We start from the raw sequence: 25305 nt of genomic DNA on the forward strand, positions 1-25305 counted from the left end.
TTCCCTGCGGAAAAAAGACTGCGGGATAACGAGGCATATTCGTGTTTTGGTGTGGTCATTGGCAGCTCTGGCACAGGCAACGGATTGTGCAAGCTGCCTCCTAACGATGGCGCTGGCACTTATTATTTCACAAATGAATCACTCCTCTAGCCATCCAACATAAAAACATGCCTTGAGCTGGTGGCCATGGCCAGGAAGAAATGGAGTGCAGTAACAGTTGCCCTTTGTACCACATACTATCTCCATCACTGTTGGACCAGGAAGAGTTTAGGGAATCCGTCTGAGGCCCATCCATGTTTATGTAGCATCATCAGTGACATCACACACATATTAATGAAGCTGCCTAGAAGTGAGCACCGGCCGTCTCCAGGGAGTCAGCCGATGCCTAGAAAGGATAGGTGTTAGGAAACCGGGCAATTAGTTTTGCAGGTGTGAAGCCTGCACAAGTAAATGGGTCCACATTTATCTTCGCAATAGGGAACCAAGCACTCCATTGTACTGCTGGACTCTCTCAGGGGGGAAACAACCATTACGTCGCAACTTTCACAACGCACTTCTATTACAACGCAACTTTTACAACGCTGGATCCATTACATCGCATGCCTTTACAACGCATGACATTACATAGCAGATGCTATTACAACGCATGTTATTACAATGTAAGTATATGTAAGTATATAATTTATTTTTTATTTTATTTAATATTATTAAATTAATTTAATTAATTAAACAAATATATATATATATATATATATATATAAATTTATATTTTTTTATATTATAAATTAAATATATTAATTTAAGTAATTTTTAAAAATAAGTATGAGTATAGGAGTATATGTTTTGGGGTATTGAGGTATATGTTTTGGGGTGTTTGGGTATTTTTAGGTTTTAGGGCTGGGTTTGGGATTTGGGGTACAGGGGTATTTTTAGGTTTTAGGGCTGGGTTTGGGTTTTGGGGTACAGGGGTATTTTTAGGTTTTAGGGCAGGGTTTGGGATTTGGGGTACAGGGGTATTTTTTAGGTTTTAGGGCTGGGTTTGGGTTTTGGGGTACAGGGGTATTTTTTAGGTTTTAGGGCTGGGTTTGGGTTTTGGGGTACAGGGGTATTTTTAGGTTTTAGGGCAGGATTTGGGGTACAGGGGTATTTTTAGGTTTTAGGGCTGGGTTTGGGTTTTGGGGTACAGGGGTATTTTTAGGTTTTAGGGCTGGGTTTTGGGGTACAGGGGTATTTTTAGGTTTTAGGGCTGGGTTTGGGTTTTGGGGTACAGGGGTATTTTTAGGTTTTGGTGCAGGGTTTGGGATTTGGGGTACAGGGGTATTTTTAGGTTTTAGGGCTGGGTTTGGGTTTTGGGGTACAGGGGTATTTTTATGTTACAGGGCTGGGTATGGGTTTTGGGGTACAGGGGTATTAGGTTTCAGGGCTGGGTTTGGGTTTTGGGGTACAGGGGTATTTTTAGGTTTTTCTTAATAAACTACTTTAAATAAATTAAATTAATTAAATTAAAATAATTAAATTCCAATAATTAAATTAAATTAATTACATTTAAATAATTACAATTTTTAAATTAATTACATTAAATTAATTTAAATAAATTAATTACAATTTTAAAAATAATTAAATTATATTAATTACATTTACTTAATTAAATTAGATTAATTACAATTTTTAGAATAAAAATATACTTACCTATACTTACATTGTAATGGCATGCGTTGTAATAGCATCTGCGATGTAATGTCATGCGTTGTAATGCCATGCGATGTAATGGATCCTGCGTTGTAAAAAATGCGTTGTAACAGACTGCGATGTAATATTTCGCGTTGTAACATCATAGATCCCTCTCAGGGTAGTGAAGCAGAGCAGTCCAAGGTCTACTCATGGGAGGTTATTTGGGCTAGCAACCACCATTTGCTGGCACGCAACAATGACACTCAAATTATTGTTCAGTCTGTGCTTTTTCTTTGAAAAAGGAATAGTACATTTATTACACACACACACCTCATTACTACACAGAAATTTACAAAGGATTACATCAGGTTGGTGGAAATACCTGTGATGAAATTATGAAATCACATTTAATCAATAATTCCAAGTACCTCCAATCTATACCAGATAGTACCTTACCATACAGGAGGGTGTCACTTTAAATAAGGCAGGCCTATTAACTGTCAGGGTAACCACACTAGAAGACCAGAAATCACATACTAACAAACCATCTCCATCATTGAAATCAGCAACCATGTTTTTCATGCAATAATAACTATTAATAAAGCATTGAAATGTTTTGGGAGAAAAATCAGTGTGCTATATACAGTCTTAAAAAAGAACTCTTAAATCAACATAAAATGTCTGTTTATTTCGTAAACCACTTTAGGCCACAAAACATGCAGCCATAGGACCAACCACCAGAGGTCCCTGCACTCCCAGGCTATAGAACAATAAATGCTAGCCTTAGGAGTTTTTAAGACTAATGTAAAACCTGTGTGTCAAGGATTTCAGGACGCTGCAAACTTAGGTGCTTTATTTATTTACACAAGGCCTAGGCTGGTTTCACTGGCTCCCAGGACCAGCTTTTCTCCTTTGCTTTGTCTCCAGTTCTCCTCTACTCCTGCTGGGGCACAGAAGTTCAGGTCATCCCCCAACTGGTCCTTGGGGGATGTAAAGTAATCAATCTCACTGATCCAGGAGAGAGCGACTGGCCCTGGGTTCAGCTGCAGACAGATTCCTTAGTTCATTAGGGCAGCAGAGGGTTTGTCCTTCCTTCTGTCCATGTGTTGCCTCTATCCAATTACAGTGTCCAACTCTCTCTCTCCCTGGTGCAAGAGCTTTTAATTGGGGGTGGAAAGTCCTATATGCAAGGTATCCATGGCCAATCCTGGGGCATCACATCTGCTCTGAACCCCTGTCCTAAGCCTTTTACAGAGCATGCTGAGATAATCCGATATGGCGTGGTCAAGTGGTCTCTGTACACATCTCCTCTTGGGCCTCAGCTCCACCCCTAGCTGACATTACTGCCAGGGACTTTCGCACCAAAATGTTAAAGGTGAGGTCCCTCTTGTGTTGGCTCTAGATGTCTGGGCTTCCTCCTTTATTTAGTGGGCCTGGGTTATCCCAACCCTGGTAATGTGTGACCGCTTATTACCAGATGCAGATTTTACTCCCTACCCCTTACTCCTAATATGTTGAGTGAAGCACTGTTAATTTCTCCTTTCGTGTGGGAGGCCTCTGTTGCTCTGCTGTGTATCAAAGTAATTAACTTGGACTAGTGGGGTGACAAAAAGTCCAGAATCTGATCCTGAGCTGTGCTAGAGAACTATGACAATTCTGGATTACCAATAAGGTGTACATGTAGGTTCTCAGGGTTTGCATATTCAAACAACGCATACATGTTTCACCCCAGTTTGATACCTCACTTAACTTTGTAGGACTAAGGAAAGCGAACCTGCACTTGAAGACAAACTTCCCTCATGTGTATAATACAGTGACGTCGCAAATAGCTCAGTAAACCCTACTGAACTTACCTATGAGTACTCAATAATATTATAAGGTTTATACTAGGTCAACAGCTAACCGTGTAGAGTCCGCTCTACACACAGCTACCTGTGCACAATTACTGGACTGGGCACGACGGTTGTCTCACAGGAGTAACCGATACACGTGTTCACGTGCAACTAGCACAGCGCACCTTACCCTATCTGTATCGCAGTGACCTTACCTTAAAAGGCAGACACTGACGGCAACGCCCAGTCCAATTATTATGCAAATACTATAGGTGAGATTCAAGTAGTCAGACTCACCCACGTAAATGTCTTATACAGGTTGATCAAAGCAAAACACCTTGTCAGATTAAATGGACAAACCCCATTTCACTACAATTGGTCACTGGCAAACTATTTCCCTCCAACTCCAGGCCAAGGAGGAGTTTGTCTCCCATCAGAGGAACACAAATAAAAATAATAAGAAAAACACAATTAAAAAGAAAAACTGAGGCAGAGAGGCCCCTTGACTGCCTATTGATTATATATGTCATAAGGACACCCTTTCATGATGTATCTATAAGTCAGTGGGACAGCAAAGGGGTTAATGCAAAGTAATAATAAAGACCTGAGCTAATCAAGAGGGTTATGACAGACTTGCTATTGGGATCAGTTCTGACCTTGCTACAAGTGAATTTATGAATCTAGGTGAAAACTGAGTTTCGTCCTATAATGTACAAGCAGCCAATGTAAATTTCTATGGTGACCTTGTCACTTTTGTTGAGAAGAGAGTTGTGGAAGAGCTATTGAGTATTGTCTTTGGTGAATATCTACAGGTAAACCCACTCAACTGTACAGAACACCTCAAAAGTTTCAAAAGGTGTCCACACTGGAGAATTCTTTCATAGTGCCTAGTCTAGTTTCTAAAGCAAAAGGTAAAGAATGGATCAAAACAGAACACCATTCCATTACGTTCACATGAGTATAGGTCCCTCCCACCAATTTCTCTTGCATGTTAACTGTCTCCTACTTACCCCAATCAAACTTAGAAAAAATACAAACCTGCTCATATATTTCAATGGCTTTTTGGTACTGCTCCAGCTGAGCTGCGTAGGTGGCCACTTTCAGTAAACACTTGTTGGCGGAGCTGCAAATTCAAAAAACAAAAATATATCATCTTTCGGCTGCTGATGCATAATGCAAGCAAAAAGGTAGAGCCAAGCAGGAGCACTCACACTAATGTTACACATACAGTGCAGCAGCATTCGATCCTCGTCGCAGCTATCAGAAACATGCTTTGTTCCAGGCTGGGACATGATTGCCAACTACCTCTTCTGTATAACATGAGCAAAGGGACCGGTCTTGCTCGTTCACTATACACCACTTCAACATACAGCAGTCTCTACCCCATTTCCGGTTGATCAACTTCAACGTTACTAACCAACCCTCTGTCTCCAGGAATTAGACTGTAAGCAGTTCGGCAATTGTCAACTATTTTGTTTGACAGCAATTGGCTATCTTAACACCAACCTCACTGAAGCAAATCATTCAAGGGTGCAGTCCATACACCCAACGGAATATGGAACTTGTGCACTTAGCAGATCTTATTTTAGTGGAAATTTGAACATCATTGCCACAATGGACTAAAGATTCCTCCTTTGTTTGTCTACTTTTCAGTCAAAAGGAGCACCCTGTATATTAGATAGTATCATACATATTGTGCAAATTTATAGTGACACCGTTATTTACATCACTACATTTACAAGCAAGAACAACAACTAAACATTGCACCTTCCTCAGTAAACATGGTTATTTATAGAGCTTAAAAATAAAATAATTAAGAAAAATGTAAACTTGAAATGCAGGCTCTGTTGGTTGAGTGCTATCGATTATCAGTTGTACTTTATGCATTACTAATAGGAGTACAGGCAGAGATTGTTTTTTTAGCCGGCTAAAATTAGAAAGAAATGAGTAAAGTCTTGTCCTCGAAGGGAAAACTATAAAAATAATTTCACTACTAAATAAAGAGGAGTAATCAGGAAAGGTTTAACACTGAGGCATATGTCAATGGAGGAAAAACAGATTACTTGGTGGAAAAAGCTAGGTAAAAACCTGTTTGTTAGGTCAAGGTAAAATAAAACCTAAAGTATCTGCTTATCAAGAACTGTATTTTGGTTTTGGGCAGACCCACTTTAGATCAAGACTAGTCACCTGACAGCTGAGAGAAATTCTAAGGACTATTGTAGCTAATGATTCTGATGATTTAATTCAAAGTCCTTACAGGGTTCTTAAGTAAACATTACTGAGCGGCACCCTCCCATATCTGAATATTTGCTCTTCTTTTCTTATTTTCAGTTTATAGTTGGTGATTTAAACTGGTATGCATAGGACTGCCCACAGTGTTCAGTTTCCTTTTTGGCCCTTTTGTTTGGAGCTTGGACAAGGGAAAACAGGCAGTATCACCCAGTTATCCCTTATTATGACGTTCAGAGCTCAGAAAAGAAGATATCATGGTGAAAAAAAAAAGAAAAAAAGTAATACAGTATCATTACTTCCCCAGTTGGTTTAACATACTGAAATACAGAAGCTGGCGGAATGAAGATGTGAGTGGGGATGATATTTCCATCACATTTCACAGAAAATAAAACAAATTATTTTAAAGCAGGTAAAAGGCAAAATAAATACTCAAAAGAAGCTTTAGACAACCATGCACTCTTCAGAGTAGGCTGGCAATTGTGCGAATAGACCGAAATCCATAAACTTAGTGTTTCAGTCTCTGAAGTGAAGAGGTTAATATTTTTTCTAGATCTGTTAATTATTCATGCACTTCTTTTCCAGTTATGCATATTATTCTCTCACTCTCCCTCCCATACCAATGATTAATGGCTTGCTTACTGGAGTGTAATACATGTTGTTTTGGAGACTGAACTCCTCTCTGACTTGTAAAAAGAGAGCCTATACGAATATCAAATGCTGTGCCCATCAGAATCTGAAAGTCAGAAAGCCAAAGGACAGAAACAAAGTGAGAGGGGAATGTTAAGTGGCACTGTATGTTTCAGTACTCTTTTTGGGTGCGGTGTGCTTAAAACGGACAAATGGAAAAACAAAGCATTCAGTACCTGTTGGATTCTTCTCCCTTGTAGTAGTCGGCTGCCTGTTCATAATGAGCAATTGCCTAGACGAGATGAACAGAAAGACTAAATGAGAATACTGAGTAACTGGTCCATAAGTTCATGCCAAAAAGTGTCTAAAAGAGTTAAACAATGATTCAGAAAAATGTTTATGCTGATTAATTGCTCCTAAGACATACAGGCATTAGACTGCCTCCGTAAAGTAAATGCTAATGAATTAGCAGGCCATTACATCTATTTTAAATGTAATAACTGAAAATCAGGAAATACACTTAAATGCACATCTGGTGAGTTCTTCTTTAATAACAGGTGGGAAAGCTGCCACAAGAAAACCTTACAGAAATAAAGTGCAACTCACTCACAAGTACAGTGCTGGCATCCTTTATTTAATGACATGCTTTAACTGTATTCCGTATTTTCAGGCAACGGATCCCCGGTGAAAGCATGTCCACACGATTACTAAGACACATGCACTTGCGCGGCCTTTGACACTGTCTCCCACAGGATCTTGCTTAAGAGACTGTGAGAGATCGGAGTCAGAGAGAGTGCCTTGGATTGGTTCGCGTCATTTCTATCCGACCGTTCCTTCCAGGTGCACGCCCCGCCGTACTCGTCCAGCAGGCCCCCTCTGGAATGTGGGGTTCCGCAGGGTTCTGCGCTTAGCCCCACATTGTTCAATGTGTATGTTCGCCCCCCTGGCTATGTTGGCCCGAGAACGGAAGATTACATTAATATTGTACGCGGACGATACACAACTCATTTTTACTTTCTCCAAAAACACTGTGGTGGACCAAATCAAATTCCAAGAAGATATTCTGGCCATATCAAACTGGTTGTCTCAGAACTGTCTTCATTTAAATTCTTCCAAAACTGAGGTACTTTTAATAGGCAATGAAACTCAGAAATGGGACAAACACTGGTGGCCCTCCACACAAGGACCTCCCCCCGCCCCATAGGAGGTAGTTAAAAATGTGGGCGTGATGTTGGACAACTCACTTTCTCTAGAGACTCATACCAAAAGAGTGGCAGGCACCTGTTATGGTCGCCTACGCTCCCTTAAACCCATTCTTGGCTTCTTTGAGCCTCCCACTCGTCAGATCATAGTCCAGGCTCTAGTCGTATCCCATCTAGACTTCTGTAATGTCATTATGCTTGGCTCTAACCTGACAGTGATAAATAGGCTACAAAGAGCTCAGAATGCTGCCGCTCGTATTTTGTTTGCACTACCAAAAACCTGCTATACCTCCCCGATTCTCCGACGCCTGCACTGGCTGTCGATCAAACAACGCATTCAATTTAAAACTCTATTTTTAACCCATAGAATTCTGTACGGCGCTGGTCCCCAAATTTTGCAGGGACTCTGTTCCCTATATGCCCCCACGCGTGCCCTCCGCTCGGCAGACCTATCTCTTGCCCGCACAATTAAGATCCAGAGGAGCAGAGCCGGTGGCCGCTCCTTCAGGTCTCTGGCCCCGAAGCTCTGGAATTCAATCCCCCTAAGGGCTCGGGCCACCACTAACCACATGCTCTTTCGAAAACAGATTAAAACCTGGTTGTTTTCTTCCATCTAACATACTTTCACTGGCTGCGCTGTTGTACCTTCGAGCATGTCCACAAGCGCCAGGATGCCCCGTCGCTGGGGTAGCCATGCGCTATATAAACAGAATTAACATAACATAACATAACTTGATATAATAGGTTTATAGCCTATATACTCTATTGATATGGAGCCAGTGAGTTGGAGAGGGTTATATTTCAAATGCTTCCTTCCCGCCTTGATACGATCAATCCTAATATTTTCATTGCAGAAGTAGAGAAGGCAAGCAACAGGGGCCAAGGATCAGCTGTGGTCCAATTTAAGACACAAATACTAAAAAACTGTATATGCAGCTAAATAGATTTTAAGCATTCACACCTACTGAGTTAATACCAGCTTCGATTAAGAAAATCATAAAAAGGGCAGAATAAGATGCAGCTAATTGAAACAGATTACTGTGTCCCTACAGACCCATTGTAGACTCTGCTATGGCTTAAATGACTATTGGAGTAGTGCTTCATGGAACTTTGGCATTCCAACCATGCTGCTGTTTGCATATGTACAGGAGAGGCATGTTGGCAAACACTGACGCCATACCCATTATACAAGTTGTGTAACGTGCAGACTGTGAGCACTACTCTGACGGAAATGTGCAATCCAGTGAGCAATTAATTAGATTTTCTAAAAAGGCACAACTTGAGTTTCTTTTTTCCTCCAAGCCCATCAAAATGAAACATTTCAGCACCAGGGATGATGGATCTGAAAAGAGTCTATGGTAATCTTTTGAATTATGTCCATCAGAACTTTCAGAATTATTTTAGGAATTCTTCTTAGATGTAAGACTTTGAAAAAGTTAACATCCGGTTCTTAGAACAAGTGTGGATTTCGCACATGTACCTTGCAGACATGATGGTCAACAGAAGGTATTTTTCATAACCCAACAATTTCAAACTTGTGGATGAATTCAAAACATTTAATAATGAGCCTATTAGGAAACATGTTGAGTTACAAGGCTGGTGCTGTTCTGCATCGAGAACACACAGATACACATCTTGGCTTTCTTCTGTACCTTAATATGGCTGCAACATGCATTTGAATACAGAAATTTGAGACCAAAGGACCCTACAAGTATAAGATGTGGCAACAATAAATGGGGCTTAAACAAGTGTGGATACATTCCCTTCTTACACAAGTGGCTGAATTTCTCCGGCATCACAGCATATATTACTATAGCGGAGGTTACTCTATTTGGCTGAACATGTATATAAAGTTTCCCGACATGCCTGGATTCCCAAAATGTGTATGCTCAAGAGTCTAGTTCTAAATAAAAAGGTTTGTAGTTCTGTCATCACTAGTGACGGATGAACTAAGAACTTAAATGACCTGTTCACTGAAAGGGCAAGACAGTTGGTTAGCAAGTCATTTTTAGCACACTCTCTGGCTAACAGCATCAACCTGTAACTCTTCTACATTTTGAAGAGGGGAAAAAGACAAAGATTCCAGAAAATGTAACAAAAAACAAATAATGTTTGAAGTTAATCGCTGCCATTCCCTCCAGGCAAAACAACTAGTATTTCTTGTTTGCTGCACACAAAACTAATGGATAAGAAACAGGAAGATCACATTTGTTTAAGGGTACCTGAAGCATGCACCATGGCGTATATATTTCGGAGCCTATTGAGGTTATTATCGGCCAGTGTGCTGGCCCGTCAAAGCAAGTGTGTTCTAAACAGAGAAACTGTATTTCTAAGTACTCAATGCTATGCCATTGGTGCTTCAATGAATAGTACCGGTGAAGTTCTGATGTAGAATATGGGGTCCATTTAGATTCTCCGTGTGGAGTGCTGAACTAGGGGCTGTATGGCGTGAAGTTCTAACCTAATGGATACCAGTTCCAAAATATTTATGCAAAATTGTCTTTCCAATGTTGTCCAGTGGCAATGAATTGGGAAACCCAGAAGGTAGACATCCTTGCTCTTTAAGGATGCATTAACTGTTAGAACCAAACGAGCACTGTCAAATAAAGAGGGAATTTGACATACACTGAGCACCTAGCCACCAAGAAATGGCATGTTTTAGATCCCTTGTTACCTCAAAATTGGTCATACTACTTGCCTCCATTTGTTGCCAACAAAAGCCCAATTTATCTCAAACAGGCCTCATGAATAGACTGAAATACGTAAACATTAGTATGAAGATAGACATTGTCCCCCACAAAGATCTGCAGTGCCTTAAATGTGTAGGATGTTTTTCTTTTAATCAGGGTGCACTGGAGATCGGCTTACTTGATACCATTTTAAAACACCATTTGACCTTTCAACAGTCTAAGGTCCAGTATTGGAACACAAGGATCACTCAGCAAATAAGGAGCACTGGACAAAGAGGCTAAACACTTCTTGAATATCATTTGTGCCAGCTTGAGACAAAGGGGCATCTCTCAGAACTGGCACTATCGCTCCCTTATCATAAAACAAAAAAACTATTGTTAACAGACTAGTGGCCGCACAGAATATCAGTCGGGCATCTTAATGCCTTGGCTGCAAGATTTATGACACAAATCAGAGTATGTATTCTGTTTGATCACCAGCAGTGTAGGAGTGATCTAAATTGTATTTTTTAAGTATGTTTGGTTGCAAGTGGTTTAGTATTATTTTGAATTTTTGTCCCTGAATAAATCATTAACTAATGAGGTACCAGTCATGGGATTTTTGTGTGTACTGTCTGGCTCAAGGATGTGCATCGAGTTCATTAAGACTGCAGTGTCTTGTTAGAGTCCATAGTGTCCTTTACATCTGTTAAGCGGTTTGGTGTTGGCTAGAAGTAGATTTTGTGTGTTGTGTTGTCTGCGAAGAGACTTATTTCTGAGGAGTGGAGTGCTGCTGTGAGCTCCACCTATATATTGTGAATGAGCTATGTTGCATGTGTGTGCATTGTCCTGAATAAATGTTTTCTGCTGGAGGCGGATTGTTTATTATTAAGATTGGTTGGACTCTTTCACACAATGTGTATGACAATCCAATTTTTCTTTTTCAGGTAGGGAATGTGACAGTGTGACAATACAATCCGTGGCCGTCAATTTGAAGTATCACGTGTGAGTGACCTCCTGAGACTCTGTAGATGGTCCCTGGCTAGACTCAAACAGTGAGTACGATAATTTTGCTTTTCTTTTTCAGACACATCCTTTGACTGCATCAAACTGCAGATTCTATAATAGTTATTGGACTGTCAGCACTACTACACGAGTATCTATAGTCCTCTGAGGGACATGCTCCTAGTAGATGACAGAATTTTCATCTATAACCACTGATTCCACTTGTCAAGCTCAGATCTATTAAGTTGCCTAGGCAACCTCACAAATTCTAAACCATTTCAAAATAGCAATCACACATGTGGTCTGGCAAAAGATGAACCACAAGCTGGGTGAGCTCCTAAGGAGCGTGGAGTAAGACCAATTACCAGGTGCCTTCATACGAAGGAAGAAGCAAGACTCCAAGGAACAAAATTCCTTTCCCATCAATTCAGTCCATAAAACTCTCTAACAATGGGTATAAGGAGAGGGACTAAAGCCAACATTTGTAAAATCATGAACGTGTTGCTCTAGGCTCACCTGGGGCCAGTTAGTGATAAAAAAGCACCTCACAGTGGACGGTCTGAGCAGAAGTTGGTCTACTTCTAACAAACTTAACTGAATCCAACAATATCTCATTAAAATGTAAAAAGGTTTGTAACACTGAGCAAACAGGAAGTTGGTGGAAAATGTTGGTCGTAATCTTTACAAATATTAGAGGCAATTCCAGGACCTCAGCTGCCATTCTCAAACCCACCTCAGTCCTTAGAAGGAACTGCAAAGAGCTGATTAGGAGTAACTACATCAGAAGTGGCGAAATCATTTAGCAAACAATGGAACTTCTCTAGAGCCTGAAAAAGAACAAAGTGAATCACCTTTATCTACCATTAGAAGAGTAAGGCTCTTAATCCAGGACAACCGTCGTGGAAATCTTAACAGAAAACGACCCCATATTTTCTTAAAAAGGAGTCGAAGATTGCTCCATAGTATGTGTCGGCATCAACGCACAAAGTGAAGCAGATGGCGGGGCTTTCAATGTCAGACATTCAGATGAGGCTGACCAACGTCAGGAAGGAGCCTGCTGGCAGAGGTAAAGTCTTGGAGTTAAGACACTATGTTTGGAGCCTCTAAGTTAATTCTAAAGGTTCTGCTGCTGATCCAGCCACTGATAAAGGGGAATTTTAAGGAGGGCATTTTCTTCCTATGCTTCAGTTTCTAGTCCGGAAATGTGCTTCTTACAAGATAGGATGTGCATACAAAATGAAAGGAGAAAAAAAAAAGAGTAACCTTTTGCTTCACTGGGAATCTGTAGTGTCCAAACGAAAGAAAAGAATTGCCCGTGTTTGCAGAGTTTAGCATGATGTATCATTCCGGGTGACTGCTTTGTTTTTTCTATGGAACGAAGCAGGGGTAGCATTGATATTTTGAGAGGATGTTTAAGAATAGTTTAGCAGTTTGGGAAGTGCAAGAACGTGGCTCTTTTCGAATGAACACCACCACCACCCCCAAATGTTTGGACTGAACGCAGACCAGCCCTCAGTGAATGTGCTCCAATTCCTCAAATGTTTATGTGGCATTGCCTAATCCCAGGTTGGTATATTTAACTTACCTATACGTCACAAGTATAGGGTACATTAGTAAGTTAAAGGTCATTAGTTGACTGCAGCACTTCTTGTGGAACCACTACAGTGACCAGGTGAAAACATGGCTCTAGGTCTGCCTAGTAGAGTAGTTTTAAACTGCCTACGAGGCATGGTAAAATAAACACTTGTGCTGAATAAAAACCCTCCTTTTTAATATTTGTAAGTAACCCATAGAGAAGGCCTTAGTGGCCCACAAGGCAGGGTATTAAATATTACAGAGAAGGACATGCTTCCTTTATGCTTGACATGTCCCAATAGTGAAAACTTGAAACTGTTGTTTTCCCTGTATCAAGGCTCGTGGTCCCATTGGCTAACATGGAGGCATGCTAGCACACACAGTAAGTGCCAAATTCCATTTGGAGTGCTGTATGGTATCAAATTAATCATTACATTAAACCAGACCGGATTTAAAGTAACTTAATATAAAAATGACTTTAGAAAGTCACCAGCCTGCATGTTCAAAGTACCCAGCTAACCTGTACCTACTGGACCTGCCCTGGACTCCCTTGGTGTAACCTATGAGACTTAGTCCTAGCCCCTAAGAGGTGCCTTCCAGGTCCTGGACCCTTGGCTGGTGCTAGAGTGTACTCAATTTCTCCCAACAACTGCAACTTGCAAGCTGAAGGGACTAGAGAACTGTTACTGGGCCCAGATTATGAGGCTCATACTACAGATATTGCCGGTTGTTTGGTAACCTTGAAAGCCTGCACCAAGACTTCAGACAGCTGGAATTTGCCTGTCCATCGACAGTGACCAACACCAGCTTCACGCTGCAGATTACCTTGCCAACCTCACAGTCGATGAGAAAAAGCTGCCGAAAAGATACTAAGTGTGAAGACAAAATTTTGAGTGGAACCAACCCGGCTCTGCTCCTGACCCAGACTTCATCGCGGTCAGCCTCAAGTTTAGACTTTGCCCCTTACCATTATGTTCTAACCTCACAGACTACCGCTAAGACTGAAAAGCAGTGGGTTCTTAAAATCTTGCAAAGATAATACATTTATCATTTTGGTGTCTATTTAAAGATCAAAATATACACCATCTAATTATATTACGTTGTGTTTTTTACTTGTTTTTCTGTTTTAGAACTGGTAAACATTTTACACTTTTTTTCCTTTGAGTTAGGCCTGACTGCTCTGTGCCACAGCTACCCAGGACTTAGTTAAGGTTTGATTTAAAGAACCTCGACAAGACCCCATATGGACTTGTGAAATTATTACTAACTAGCTGACATCTCACAACCACCCCAGCTAATAATCCACTTTTCTCATAGGTAGAAAAGCTGGTCTCCTTATGAGAATTTGGTTTTGGAAAAAAGTAATTTAAGGACGTTGGTGAGCAGTTTGATCTTCAGGGAGTATTGTATTGTATTGTATATGGTTTTTATATAGCGCATGCTGTCACCCTGCGGGTATCCTGGCGCTTTAGATTTTAGACCGTCAACCTCAGATGAACAAAGAGGTGAGCACGAAGATACACTAGCAGGTCGGGAAGAGCCAGGTTTTCAAGCTGCCTCAGAATCTCAAGAGGGACTCACTCAGTCCGATACTCAAAGGAAGTTCATTCCACAGGCGCGCCGCGACCACCCGGAAGGCCCTGCCCCCCATCCTGGACCGCTTGAATCTTGGGACTTCCAGCAGGCCAGCTCCCGCCAAGCGTAGCTGTCTCTGTGGCCGGTACCATGAGAAACATTCTTGCAGTGGGACTGGGCCTAGGGCGTGTGTCGCTTTAAATACCAGGCACAAAGACTTAAACAGTACCCCCTCTTTGACCGGCAACCAGTGCAGGTCCCGTAAAGCTTGGGTTGATGAAGCACTGCGATTCCTCTTTAGAGCCAGCTTGGCCGCTGCAGACTGGACTCTCTGCAACCTCTCGATAACAAACTGAGGAGCCCCCAGATATAGAGAGTTGCAATAGTCCAGCCTGCTCAGCACAATGCTTCTCACCACCAGTGAGTGCTTGTCATCTGGTAGGATCGGGAGGAGTCGACGCAGCATCCGTAGGAGACCGAAGCATATGCTGGCTGTCCTGTTGGCCTGTGACTCCATTTGTAAGTTTTTGTCAAGTAAGAACCCCAGGTTTCTTAGTGTGTTTCTTAGGGAGTGATGGGGTTACTGTGCAGCGCCCTTTAGTGGTGCAGTGCAGTCATGTGAATATTAGGCTAATGTACTATATCTGGATACCTGCTCACCCTGAGAGCCAGTGTTGCACAGCAATTTGGAGAATATATAATCTATAGTCGTTGAAATGTTTACAACCTTTGTTGCTAGTATTAAGGAAGGCCAGCCTATGGAGGTTAGTTAAGCTTGGAAATGCCACCATGGACTACTGCAGGTGTGTTCTGATCTAGAAAGCACTATCCTGAAATGACAAAGTTCAAAGACTGCAATTATAGGCACCAGATCAATGCAGGTGTGTTTGAAGAGGAAGCTTCGGGGTCTGGCTGTTTTTTGTACAATTGACAGAGTGGACGAAGCAGGTACAGGCGTTCGGAGGCTATTGTGTGATCCTAGAGGCCACATCCAATAAAAATTGTTAACATTTCTTTCAGATTTCATCTTCTCAGGAGGCAAGCAATTAGACAGATACCCTGCTGCAGTGAGACTAGATTTCAAACATACTCACCTTCTCAATATCCACCAACTCAGTCTCATAGATCTCGGCTATCGTGATGTGGTGCTTGGCTGCAATTGTGAACCGACCCTGTAGGTTGAAGAACAGAAAGTGACTGCGATGCAGTTCAGTGGAGCACTACTCATGCAGTTCTCAGTGGAGCACTACTCAATCAGCCGAGGCTAAAAACAATGGATCCAGGCACCAGAGGATTGTGTCCTGGGATAAAGAAGAATCACAAAAGCAAGACCTTAAAAGAAAACCAACAAGCATTAGAAATGCAATAGGTCTCGCAGCATTAGAGTTAGTGCTTTTAGAATTGTTTATGGGTTTTTTTGTAAATCTTTAGCATGAGGTTGAGGGTGAGTGAGGGTGAGTGAGGGTGAGGGTTGAGGGTGAGTGAGGGTGAGGCTGAGGGGTTGAGGGTGAGGGTGAGTGAGGGTGAGTGAGGGGTTGAGGGTGAGGGGTTGAGGGTGAGTGAGGTTGAGGGTGGGTGAGGGGTTGAGGGTGAGTGAGGGTGAGTGAGGGTGAGAGTGAGGGTGAGTGAGGGTGAGTGAGGGTGAGGGTGAGTGAGGGTGAGGGTGAGTGAGGGTGGGTGAGGGTGGGTGAGGGTGGGTGAGTGTGAGTGGGGGTGAGTGGGGGTGAGTGTGGGTGAGTGTGGGTGAGGGTGAGGGATTGAGGGTGAGGGGTTGAGGGTGAGTGAGGGTGAGGGGTTGAGGGTGAGTGAGGGTGAGGGGTTGAGGGTGAGGGGTTGAGGGTGAGGGGTTGAGGGTGAGGGGTTGAGGGTGAGTGAGTGAGGGTGAGGGGTTGAGGGTGAGGGAGGGTGAGTGAGAGTGAGGGTGAGGGGTTGAGGGTGAGTGAGGGTGAGGGTGAGTGAGGGGGTGAGGGGTTGAGGGTGAGTGAGGGTGAGGGGTTGAGGGTGAGTGAGGGTGAGGGGGAGTGAGGAGTGAGAGTGAGGGTGAGTGAGGGGTTGAGGGTACAATGGCTGGCATAAATTTGTACAGGCCTAATGTAAGGAAGTTGAAAACCGTCAGGCAGCCTTGAGTGATTGGTTCGCACACTGCACTCCTCAGTACAAAGTAATAATGTCCCTGGGCCTCTCTCGAGAAGGGAGTGTGTGGCACTGGGGACAAAGCACTCCCACTGGGGGAGGGGTAAATGTGTTACAAGATAGACCACAGTGCAGACAATGACTTTTACAGATGATGAGCCTCAGTTCCCAGGTAGAGCACGTTCTATCACGACTGAAAATGGTGAAAAGGACTACATTTCCTTTGCTCACTTTCTACTTTTGAATGTGTATGCATTCTAAAGAGCACTTTCATTTTAGGTAAGGATTTTAATTTTGGGTTAAAGTTTTACTCTAAGTTTATACATACGAAAACTTTGGCAGACGTCACTCTGATACTGATGCAGTACTGTCAATTGCATGTTCATGTGAAAAGTCAATAAACAAAAATTTTTAAAAAAATTAAATGAATCAGACAGCATCAATAAATCTTAAATAAACATCAACAGGAAAGAAATAAACAATTTGAAAACGATATCCATGGATTTTACGATTCTGCCTACCATCAGGTTTTCACCATGGAAAGCGAAGTGTATGGCTTTGTTGGAAGTACTTATGCTGCGTTTCTCAATCCCAGGTTTTAGCGGCGGTTTCCGCTGCTTTCATAGTTTTGAGCACATGTAGAGAATATGCAGTACCTTTTCTTTTGCCTCTATGCATAGTCTGAACCAATCGCTCTGCACCCCCATCAGTGTCTAATCAGATCTTAGCTCATACATAGGACTGAACAAAAAACTGATTTTCCTCGTTACCTATATTAACAAGTGAGTTGGTTAAATAAACAGGCAAGCTCATTCATTACTGCCTTTAAGAGATTTTTCAAATTTCTTTGCCCCGAACTTCCATGAATCCATCGCAAGAGAGAGTTGAACGATTAACTATTTTTTTAAATGCCAGGCCGAAGCTCACCTCAAACCAATGGACTCTCATTCCAAAAGACGACAGGCTTAATTAAACAAGACGGACGGACGGACGGAAGAGAGGGGAGGGGGGAGGAGAAATGCGACACGGAGGGAAGGGGAGGGGGCGGAGCGGGGGTACTTATGCTGCGTTTCTCAATCCCAGGTTTTAGCGGCGGTTTCCGCTGCTTTCATAGTTTTGAGCACATGTAGAGAATATGCAGTACCTTTTCTTTTGCCTCTATGCATAGTCTGAACCAATCGCTCTGCACCCCCATCAGTGTCTAATCAGATCTTAGCTCATACATAGGACTGAACAAAAAACTGATTTTCCTCGTTACCTATATTAACAAGTGAGTTGGTTAAATAAACAGGCAAGCTCATTCATTACTGCCTTTAAGAGATTTTTCAAATTTCTTTGCCCCGAACTTCCATGAATCCATCGCAAGAGAGAGTTGAACGATTAACTATTTTTTTAAATGCCAGGCCGAAGCTCACCTCAAACCAATGGACTCTCATTCCAAAAGACGACAGGCTTAATTAAACAAGACGGACGGACGGAAGAGAGGGGAGGGGGGAGGAGAAATGCGACACGGAGGGAAGGGGAGGGGGCGGAGCGGGGAGGGGGCGGAGAGGGGAGAGGTGCGACACGGCGTTAGACGGAAGGAAGAGAGGGGAGGGGGAGGAGAAATGCGACACGGCGGGAGGGGGCGGAGCGGGGGAGAGGGTGTGTGTGTGTTGTTAGGAGACGGACGTGCACGCGCACGCGCTTTTAAGGTCAATGCGCATGCGCATAAGCTCAATGCGCATGCGCATTGACCTTAAAAGTCACGGGCACTGCAAGGAATCGCCACGATTCCTTGCAGTGTGGATAAAGAGTGGATAACTCGCAATAGTCTCGCTTGCTCGATGCGCATGCGCATCGACAGGCGAGACCTAAAAAGGGAGGAAAAACACACAATGAATGACAGATGGAAAATATTTGACAGGTAAAAAAACACACCATTTGGCATCTCCAAGAAACTTCCATTGTGCACCAGCTCCTGGGCCCTAAAACAGCAGAACCGGGACCGGAAGATAAAACTTTCAATACCATTTTTTTCAGGCACACGTTGTCCTATACTAAAGCAGGACAACATGGGCCATAAGAGCACCACTACAAACAGTCTTACACATTGATAGGGCAAAGCATTACACTGGGGGCTAGAGAAAGAAAGAGTTTCCACAATTCCAAGTGAAGTAAAAAATGTACACTATAAAGTAAAGGTTTTGAATAAGCACTCCACATTGTCGGAAGACAGATCAGTGGATTCATGCTTCAGTGCCAGGAAGCTTGTTAAGCTCATCATCTTAATATTGACCAAGAGGCCATGCTCAGTTCCATTGCTGTAGGTTAAAGTAAATAACGAGAAGCCTGCAGCCTCTCTGTAGCCGCAGGATTCTCTCAGAAGTTCTGTCAGTGCTGGAACCCTATCCCATTCAGCTTCGAAGGAAGAAGTGTTCTTCCATTAGCATCCAGCTACTGACGCTATAAGCAGGTATGCCAACTACAGCGAGGAGCCAATAGTATGACAGCTAAAAGTGTTGCAGTATGTATTTTGAAGATGATTCAATTCTGCATCTAATCTACCACAATCGTCCCTTATAATCAAGATCAACAAAGGTCTCCTTGGCATTAAAGTCTGTTGTGGGTCACCAATTTTCCTCACATTTTGTGGGGAAACACATTGCTAGGAGATGCACTCACTGGCAGCCGGAATGACTAATATTCCTGAATATTACTATTATATTACTGAGTGTGTAAACCAGATGTTCTATACTTTAAAAAAAAAAACTCCAGCATCCTTCAGTTCCAATTTAGAGTGAGCCCAATTATAGTGACGAAGGGACGTCTAATACCAATGAAAACCCTTCAAGGCATATGCCACTAATATTATCTAGCATTCCTGGCTGTCGTTTTGTCTGTATTGAGAATTATACTGTGAGAATTATTGCACAATTAAAAGTGTGTAAATGGACACTTTCCACTAAACTCCACTGTGATTCAGGACATGGTCACTATCCCACCATGCTTCCGAGTCACAGTTAATGAACTTGGTTATAACACAGTGAATGTATGTGATAATCTCAGAGCTTGACTAGGAGGTTTTCTAGGTCTTTCAATTTACAAATAGAAACACCAAAAGACTGCTCCACACACATCTACTCACCATGTCTGTGTAGATCTCAATGGCTCGGATTAGGCAGTTGATGGCCTCTGTAAATAAAAGAACAATTATACAAAGTTAGACAAGCAAAGGATATCTTGGAAACAACAATTTAAAAAAATGTGGTCTATATTTCAATGAAAGAATATTTTAAAATAGAATTTTTCTATGCACCTGTAGAATGCGAAAAGAATTTAAGGTTCTTGTTCTGAAGTAATAGAAGCTGGATGAATTATTTTCAGCACATTAAATAAGCTCATTCTGAAGGGAAGGACCCCAAAATGCCTCAATTGGGTAAGCACAATACATTCTACGAGAAATGTGTAGAGGCAGAAATAGCTCCAAAGATGTAAAAGCCTATGCAGAGATGTTGCTGATATGTATATCATTGCCCACCAATGGAGTGCAAATGTTCTACTAAGCTTAAAACAAAGGTAAACTGCAGCACACTCATCGTTTGTGGACTGACCGGCGAGTATGATACATCAAGACAGAATAAATATATATATATATATATATATATATATATATATATATATATATATATATATATATATATATATATTCACTGAAAAAACCATAGGTTTCACACCAGTTATAGTTAGCTGGAAATTTTACTGACATAAAACCATTGAAATTCCCACGTTACAGTTAGTTGGACTCACTATCACTTGCGCGCCTGCAATGCACTGCTGATGACGTCACATATTACATCACTCATGACATGGTCAGTGACATCTGTAAGAGTTAGAGATTGAGATAGACTTCTCTGTTATAGTTATGGATTGAGTTAGGCTTCTCTGGTATAATTATGAATTTACTTTGGCTTCATCACATGCACTTTTTAATAATTCTACTTCCTGCCTGAAACCATACACTGCCCAAAGATAACTTCACTGTTAAAAACTCAAAAGTACCTGTCTGAACTTAAACCCAACAGTGCCCTAACTCTACTGATCTAGTTATTTTTTATGCAATTTACAGCAAAAAAATGGAAGGAAAACAAGACAAAATTAATATTTCTTTCGAAGTTGTTGTTGAGAACAATCCTGAGGAAGATATGGATGACTTGGACTTTATGGATCAGTCTCTGGACCAACAATTATTTGACAGTGTTGAAACAATAGAAACATTGAATCAAAATGAGGACATTCCAGATGATCTAATGTTAGAAGTTCTTTTAAATTTTGAAAAATCACAACAATAAATTTATATTTAATAATTAAAAATTGTTTGAGACATTATTCATTATTATATGTAATTCATGAAATAGTACCAAAATTAAAATATAAAGCGAGACATATAGTATACTGTGCAACTTTATTGTGTTACATAATAAGTTTGCTCATAGTTACTTCCTTTCTTCCACTATATTATCTCCAACGTGTATTTGACATCTCTTTTTCATCTCATGCCTCCTTTCTCTCACTGTCTGTCTCTAATGCACCATATCACCGCCAATTTTGTGTAGATTCAGAAGAGAGTAAAATGTCATACTTGAAAACATCATAAGGGAGCAGGGTAGACTACCCATCATTCCCTAGGCCTTCTCAGGGAGGGCTTAAAGGATCTATTTCTTCTTTCCTGACAGACTATGGAATGGATTCCATATACCACAATAACATATGTAACAACATGCAAGATATCTACAGAGGAGTATCTACAGAGGAGACGGTGTACAACACAACAACTCTATTCAGAGCTACCCTACCTCTAAGCACTTAAAATTATTATTTTACTGTTTCACTGGGTTTTACCCATGGTACGCTCCCCGTTGCGCGTACAGGGCGCTCCCTCCGCGAAAATCGGAAAAAAAATGTTTTTTATTTTTTCTCCCGCGGGCCCTTTTATAGCCCCCACATCAAACCTAGGGGGTCAGGGGGGGGGGGTCTACTCTGCCCCCTTATGGTAAATTCCCCCTTTGTTTTTGCCACCTCTTGTGTCTCGATCCTACCGAGACACAAGATGGCGGCCGCTCCGGACTGTTTGGAATGTTTACAGACACCCGAGAGCCAATCTGCTTTCCGCGCGCATGTTTTTGAACCCAAATTACTCAAAATCCACTGGAGCACATATCTTTAGACATAGCAAAGGCACATCGGGCTACCAGTCCCTACAATTTTGCCAAGTTTGGTGGAAATCCATTCAGCCGTTCGGGCTAAAAGTGAGGTCGACCGCCCTATGGAAATTAACATGGGGAAAACACATTTTGGGACCCCCCCTTTTTTCTCGGCCCCCGCTTGACGAATCCCCCCCAAACTTTGAGGGAAGGACCGGGGCGCCGCGAGGCAAATTTGAGGAAATTATCAGGCAGATTCCTCAACCGGCGCCAAAGTTATTCACAATAAAATGTTGAGATTTTCTATTGAAAATAATCCTAACTATAACTACCTACTGGCGACCGCCAGTAGGATATATATATATATATATATATATATATATATATATATATATATATATATATATATTCACAGAAAAAACCATAGGTTATAGTGGATATATAGTTAGGAATTAGAATTTACAAAACCTTATTTTACTCGCATAAAACCATTGAAATTCCATATATAGTTAGAAGCGCTAACTATATATCGCGCACCCGCAATCCACTGCTGATGATGTCACATATTACATCATTCATGACATGGTCAGTGACATCACTGATGACATCACTGATGACATCTCAAATGACATCACTGATGACATCACTGATCACAACATCCAGTGATTGTATGTGTCTGTAAAGTTTAAATATGTTTTACATATTGAAGAATGAGTGGATGTATAAGTGTCTGGATGAAGAATTTAGTAGGTGCATGACTGACTGTATGAAAGAGTGATTAAATGTGTCTCACTGAGTGCATGGGTTAGTGACTAAACTGTCTTAATTTGTGCATCAGTATGTTTGTTGTTGTGTAAGCTGCTGCATGTGTTGATCAGTAGCTATAAGAGTGGCCATATGGGTTATTGATTGGTTGCCCAAGTATTTGAATGGGAGGCTGAGTGTGTGTGTGGGTGGCTGGGAGGTGCGTGACTCTGTGCATAGATGTGTAAGCAGTTGATTCACTAGGAGTATGAGTTCAAGAGTGCATGTGGAAACAGCTATATGGGCGGTTGACTGTGCATGGGTGTGTTGGTGAGTGAATGGATTTCTCATTGCTACATGCGCAAGTAAGTACGTATGTAAAACACAATACATGTGAGAGTTGACATATATAAATAACTGAACATAAGAGCCAGTGAATGTGTGAGTGGCTGTATCAATCACTGTGAGCTTGTATCAGGGATTATATAAGAGAGTAAATATGTGTTATTATATGTTTGAATAAGTAAGATGTGTATAACTGTATAGTTGAGGAAATGGAGGTGTGATTGATTCTTTGCATGACTGACTAGGTGTGTGAGTAACTCCATGGATGAGTGACAGTCTGTGAGTGTCTGTTTATACTGAGTGTATGTAAGGTTATATTAGAGTCTGAAGAGGTTCATTGTATTATCACATGAGTGATGTGATCAGTGATGACAAATGAGATGTCATCAGTGATGTCATTTGAGTTGTCATCAGTGATGTCATCAGTGATGTCATTTGAGATGTCATCAGTGATGTCATTTGAGTTGTCATCAGTGATGTCATCAGTGATGTCATTTGAGATGTCATCAGTGATGTCATCAGTGATGTCACTGACCATGTCATGAATGATGTAATATGTGACATCATCAGCAGTGGATTGCGGGTGCGCGATATATAGTTAGCGCTTCTAACTATATATGGAATTTCAATGGTTTTATGCGAGTAAAATAAGGTTTTGTAAATTCTAATTCCTAACTATATATCCACTATAACCTATGGTTTTTTCTGTGAATTTCATTGGTTTTTTAATAGCAAATATGAAAAGCTTTAAAATGTAAAGTACGTGATAGATAAAAACATTTTCGTATTTATGCACGCTGATGTGCTTTGAACGCTGCCCCCCTCCCCTCTTTTCTCTTAGTAGTACTCTCTCTTTGCAGATAGTGAAGAGTAGTTAACGCATGCCTTTACCCCCGTTGTAATCCGTCCTGCCTGCTTGTCTCTCCATTTGATTGATTATTATCCAAGCATTTACTGTTTTTCAATTGATTCTCTTTGGTTCATTCTCTATTTACAAACAAGCACAAAGTCGCAATACTCTGTTTAGTCTTTGCAGATCGTGAAAAATCGTGTAAAAAAATAAAAGTAATCGAGCAAAATCAGTAGGCCACTAATTGGATCTCTTTTTGACCACGCTAAAATAGAAATATTATAAACAACCCTTCATGAGAAATACGAAAATAGTGAGATGAACTGAGCTCCACACCATGAGGGCTGCAAGACAGCTCGGCTCCGTCACCCACCCCGCCCAAAATAACGACAAACCCTATGCAAATATTAAAAATATAGACAACACACCAGCAAAGAAACAGGGTAAAACATTTTATTAAATAACTATTTACATAACGTTGGTTTATAAGATGATGTCAGTAGTGGACCGATGTGTGAATAGGTCGGAAGCAGCACAAGGCGCCAAGATCCGGATGGAAAGTCCTGGATATTGGGTGCCATAGTTCAGAGTTCTGAGTTTGAGCCTTTTTCAATGCCTGTGCTTTGTTGTTTCCCCTCCATCAAAAACAAAAAAAATATATAAAACTGTGCAAAAATACAAAAAAAACAAAAAATGTTTACAAAAGCAGTGCTTGTAAGACTGTCTGAAGCTTATTTCCACCTACTGCAGCTTCACTATTCCAAAGTAAGTGAGGGTCGTTTGTGGACCTGACTGCATTTGAAAACAATGTTATATGGTACCTCCCTAAACCGCTTGACGGAGGCCCCCGAGGGGCGGTGTGATGACACGGACTCGGAGAAGACGCTTGGCTCCGACCCCCTCCCCAAGTCTTATAGCACTGGTGTAGCCTGAGATCGCCCCCGACATAGGCGGCCGGCTCCCGGGGTCCGGCGGAACTTTTTGCCTTTTGATGACTCTTCTATTCTGGACTTTGTCCCACAATCCGTTTGACCTGAAGACACGCTGTAGTGGGGCGCCCCTTTACCGTTTTAGTTGCCATTCCGCCCGCTTTTGCTACACTGTGCCTCTTCCGCCATTCAGCTGTTTACCGCCCGCTCTTGCGACTACAGCGTCTCGCTCACCATGTTGTTAAGTTGCTCCCGCTCTTGCGGTGCAGCGATAGGCGGCTGCCACAGGACTCTCAAAATGGCGGCCGGCTCTTCGGTTTTGGGCCTGGTCCACTAAAATGGCCCTGGGACACCTTGGAACTCGGACGCTTCCCTGATAGGGCTTGGGTCCCATTCTCGAAAAGCGTCCCCTCAGCCGTGAAGATTCTACAAAAGTCTTGGGGGCCTCCGACTCCCGCAGGCTTCTGGTGGGGAGCGGCTGCCATGATTGCTCGTGGAATGGCCACGACGGAGCTACGAGATGGTAGTGGTCTCATGCTGACGCCAGCTTTAGTCTGAAACATCCAGAAACACTATAGACTACCAATTCGATCAGTTCCGGTAGCGCCCCAACATGACCCGGAAGAGAAGAATTTGCCCTCCCCTCTTTGACTGATGGTTCTTGTTGCCTGTCCCCTCTGTTGTCATTTAACAGAACTTTTTGGACTGCTGAAAGGGGTTGTGTTCTGAACGC

General features: G+C 41.9%; 1 protein-coding gene across 1 annotated transcript in view; it reads right to left on the bottom strand.

Annotated features, from left to right (window-relative positions):
* The window catches only part of NAPA (NSF attachment protein alpha), a 218850-nt gene that overhangs the window by 73001 nt on the left and 120544 nt on the right, over positions 1-25305 (bottom strand). The window contains exons 4-7 of the mRNA XM_086938646.1: positions 19649-19695; positions 15483-15560; positions 6599-6654; positions 4542-4626 (exon numbers count right to left, since the gene is read on the bottom strand). Coding sequence (XP_086794772.1) covers positions 4542-4626; positions 6599-6654; positions 15483-15560; positions 19649-19695 — 266 coding nt within the window. The remainder of the gene's footprint in view (positions 1-4541; positions 4627-6598; positions 6655-15482; positions 15561-19648; positions 19696-25305) is intronic.

Source organism: Lissotriton vulgaris, chromosome 9, assembly GCF_964263255.1.
Source record: "Lissotriton vulgaris chromosome 9, aLisVul1.2, whole genome shotgun sequence".
In the NCBI taxonomy this organism is placed as follows: Eukaryota; Metazoa; Chordata; class Amphibia; order Caudata; family Salamandridae; genus Lissotriton; species Lissotriton vulgaris.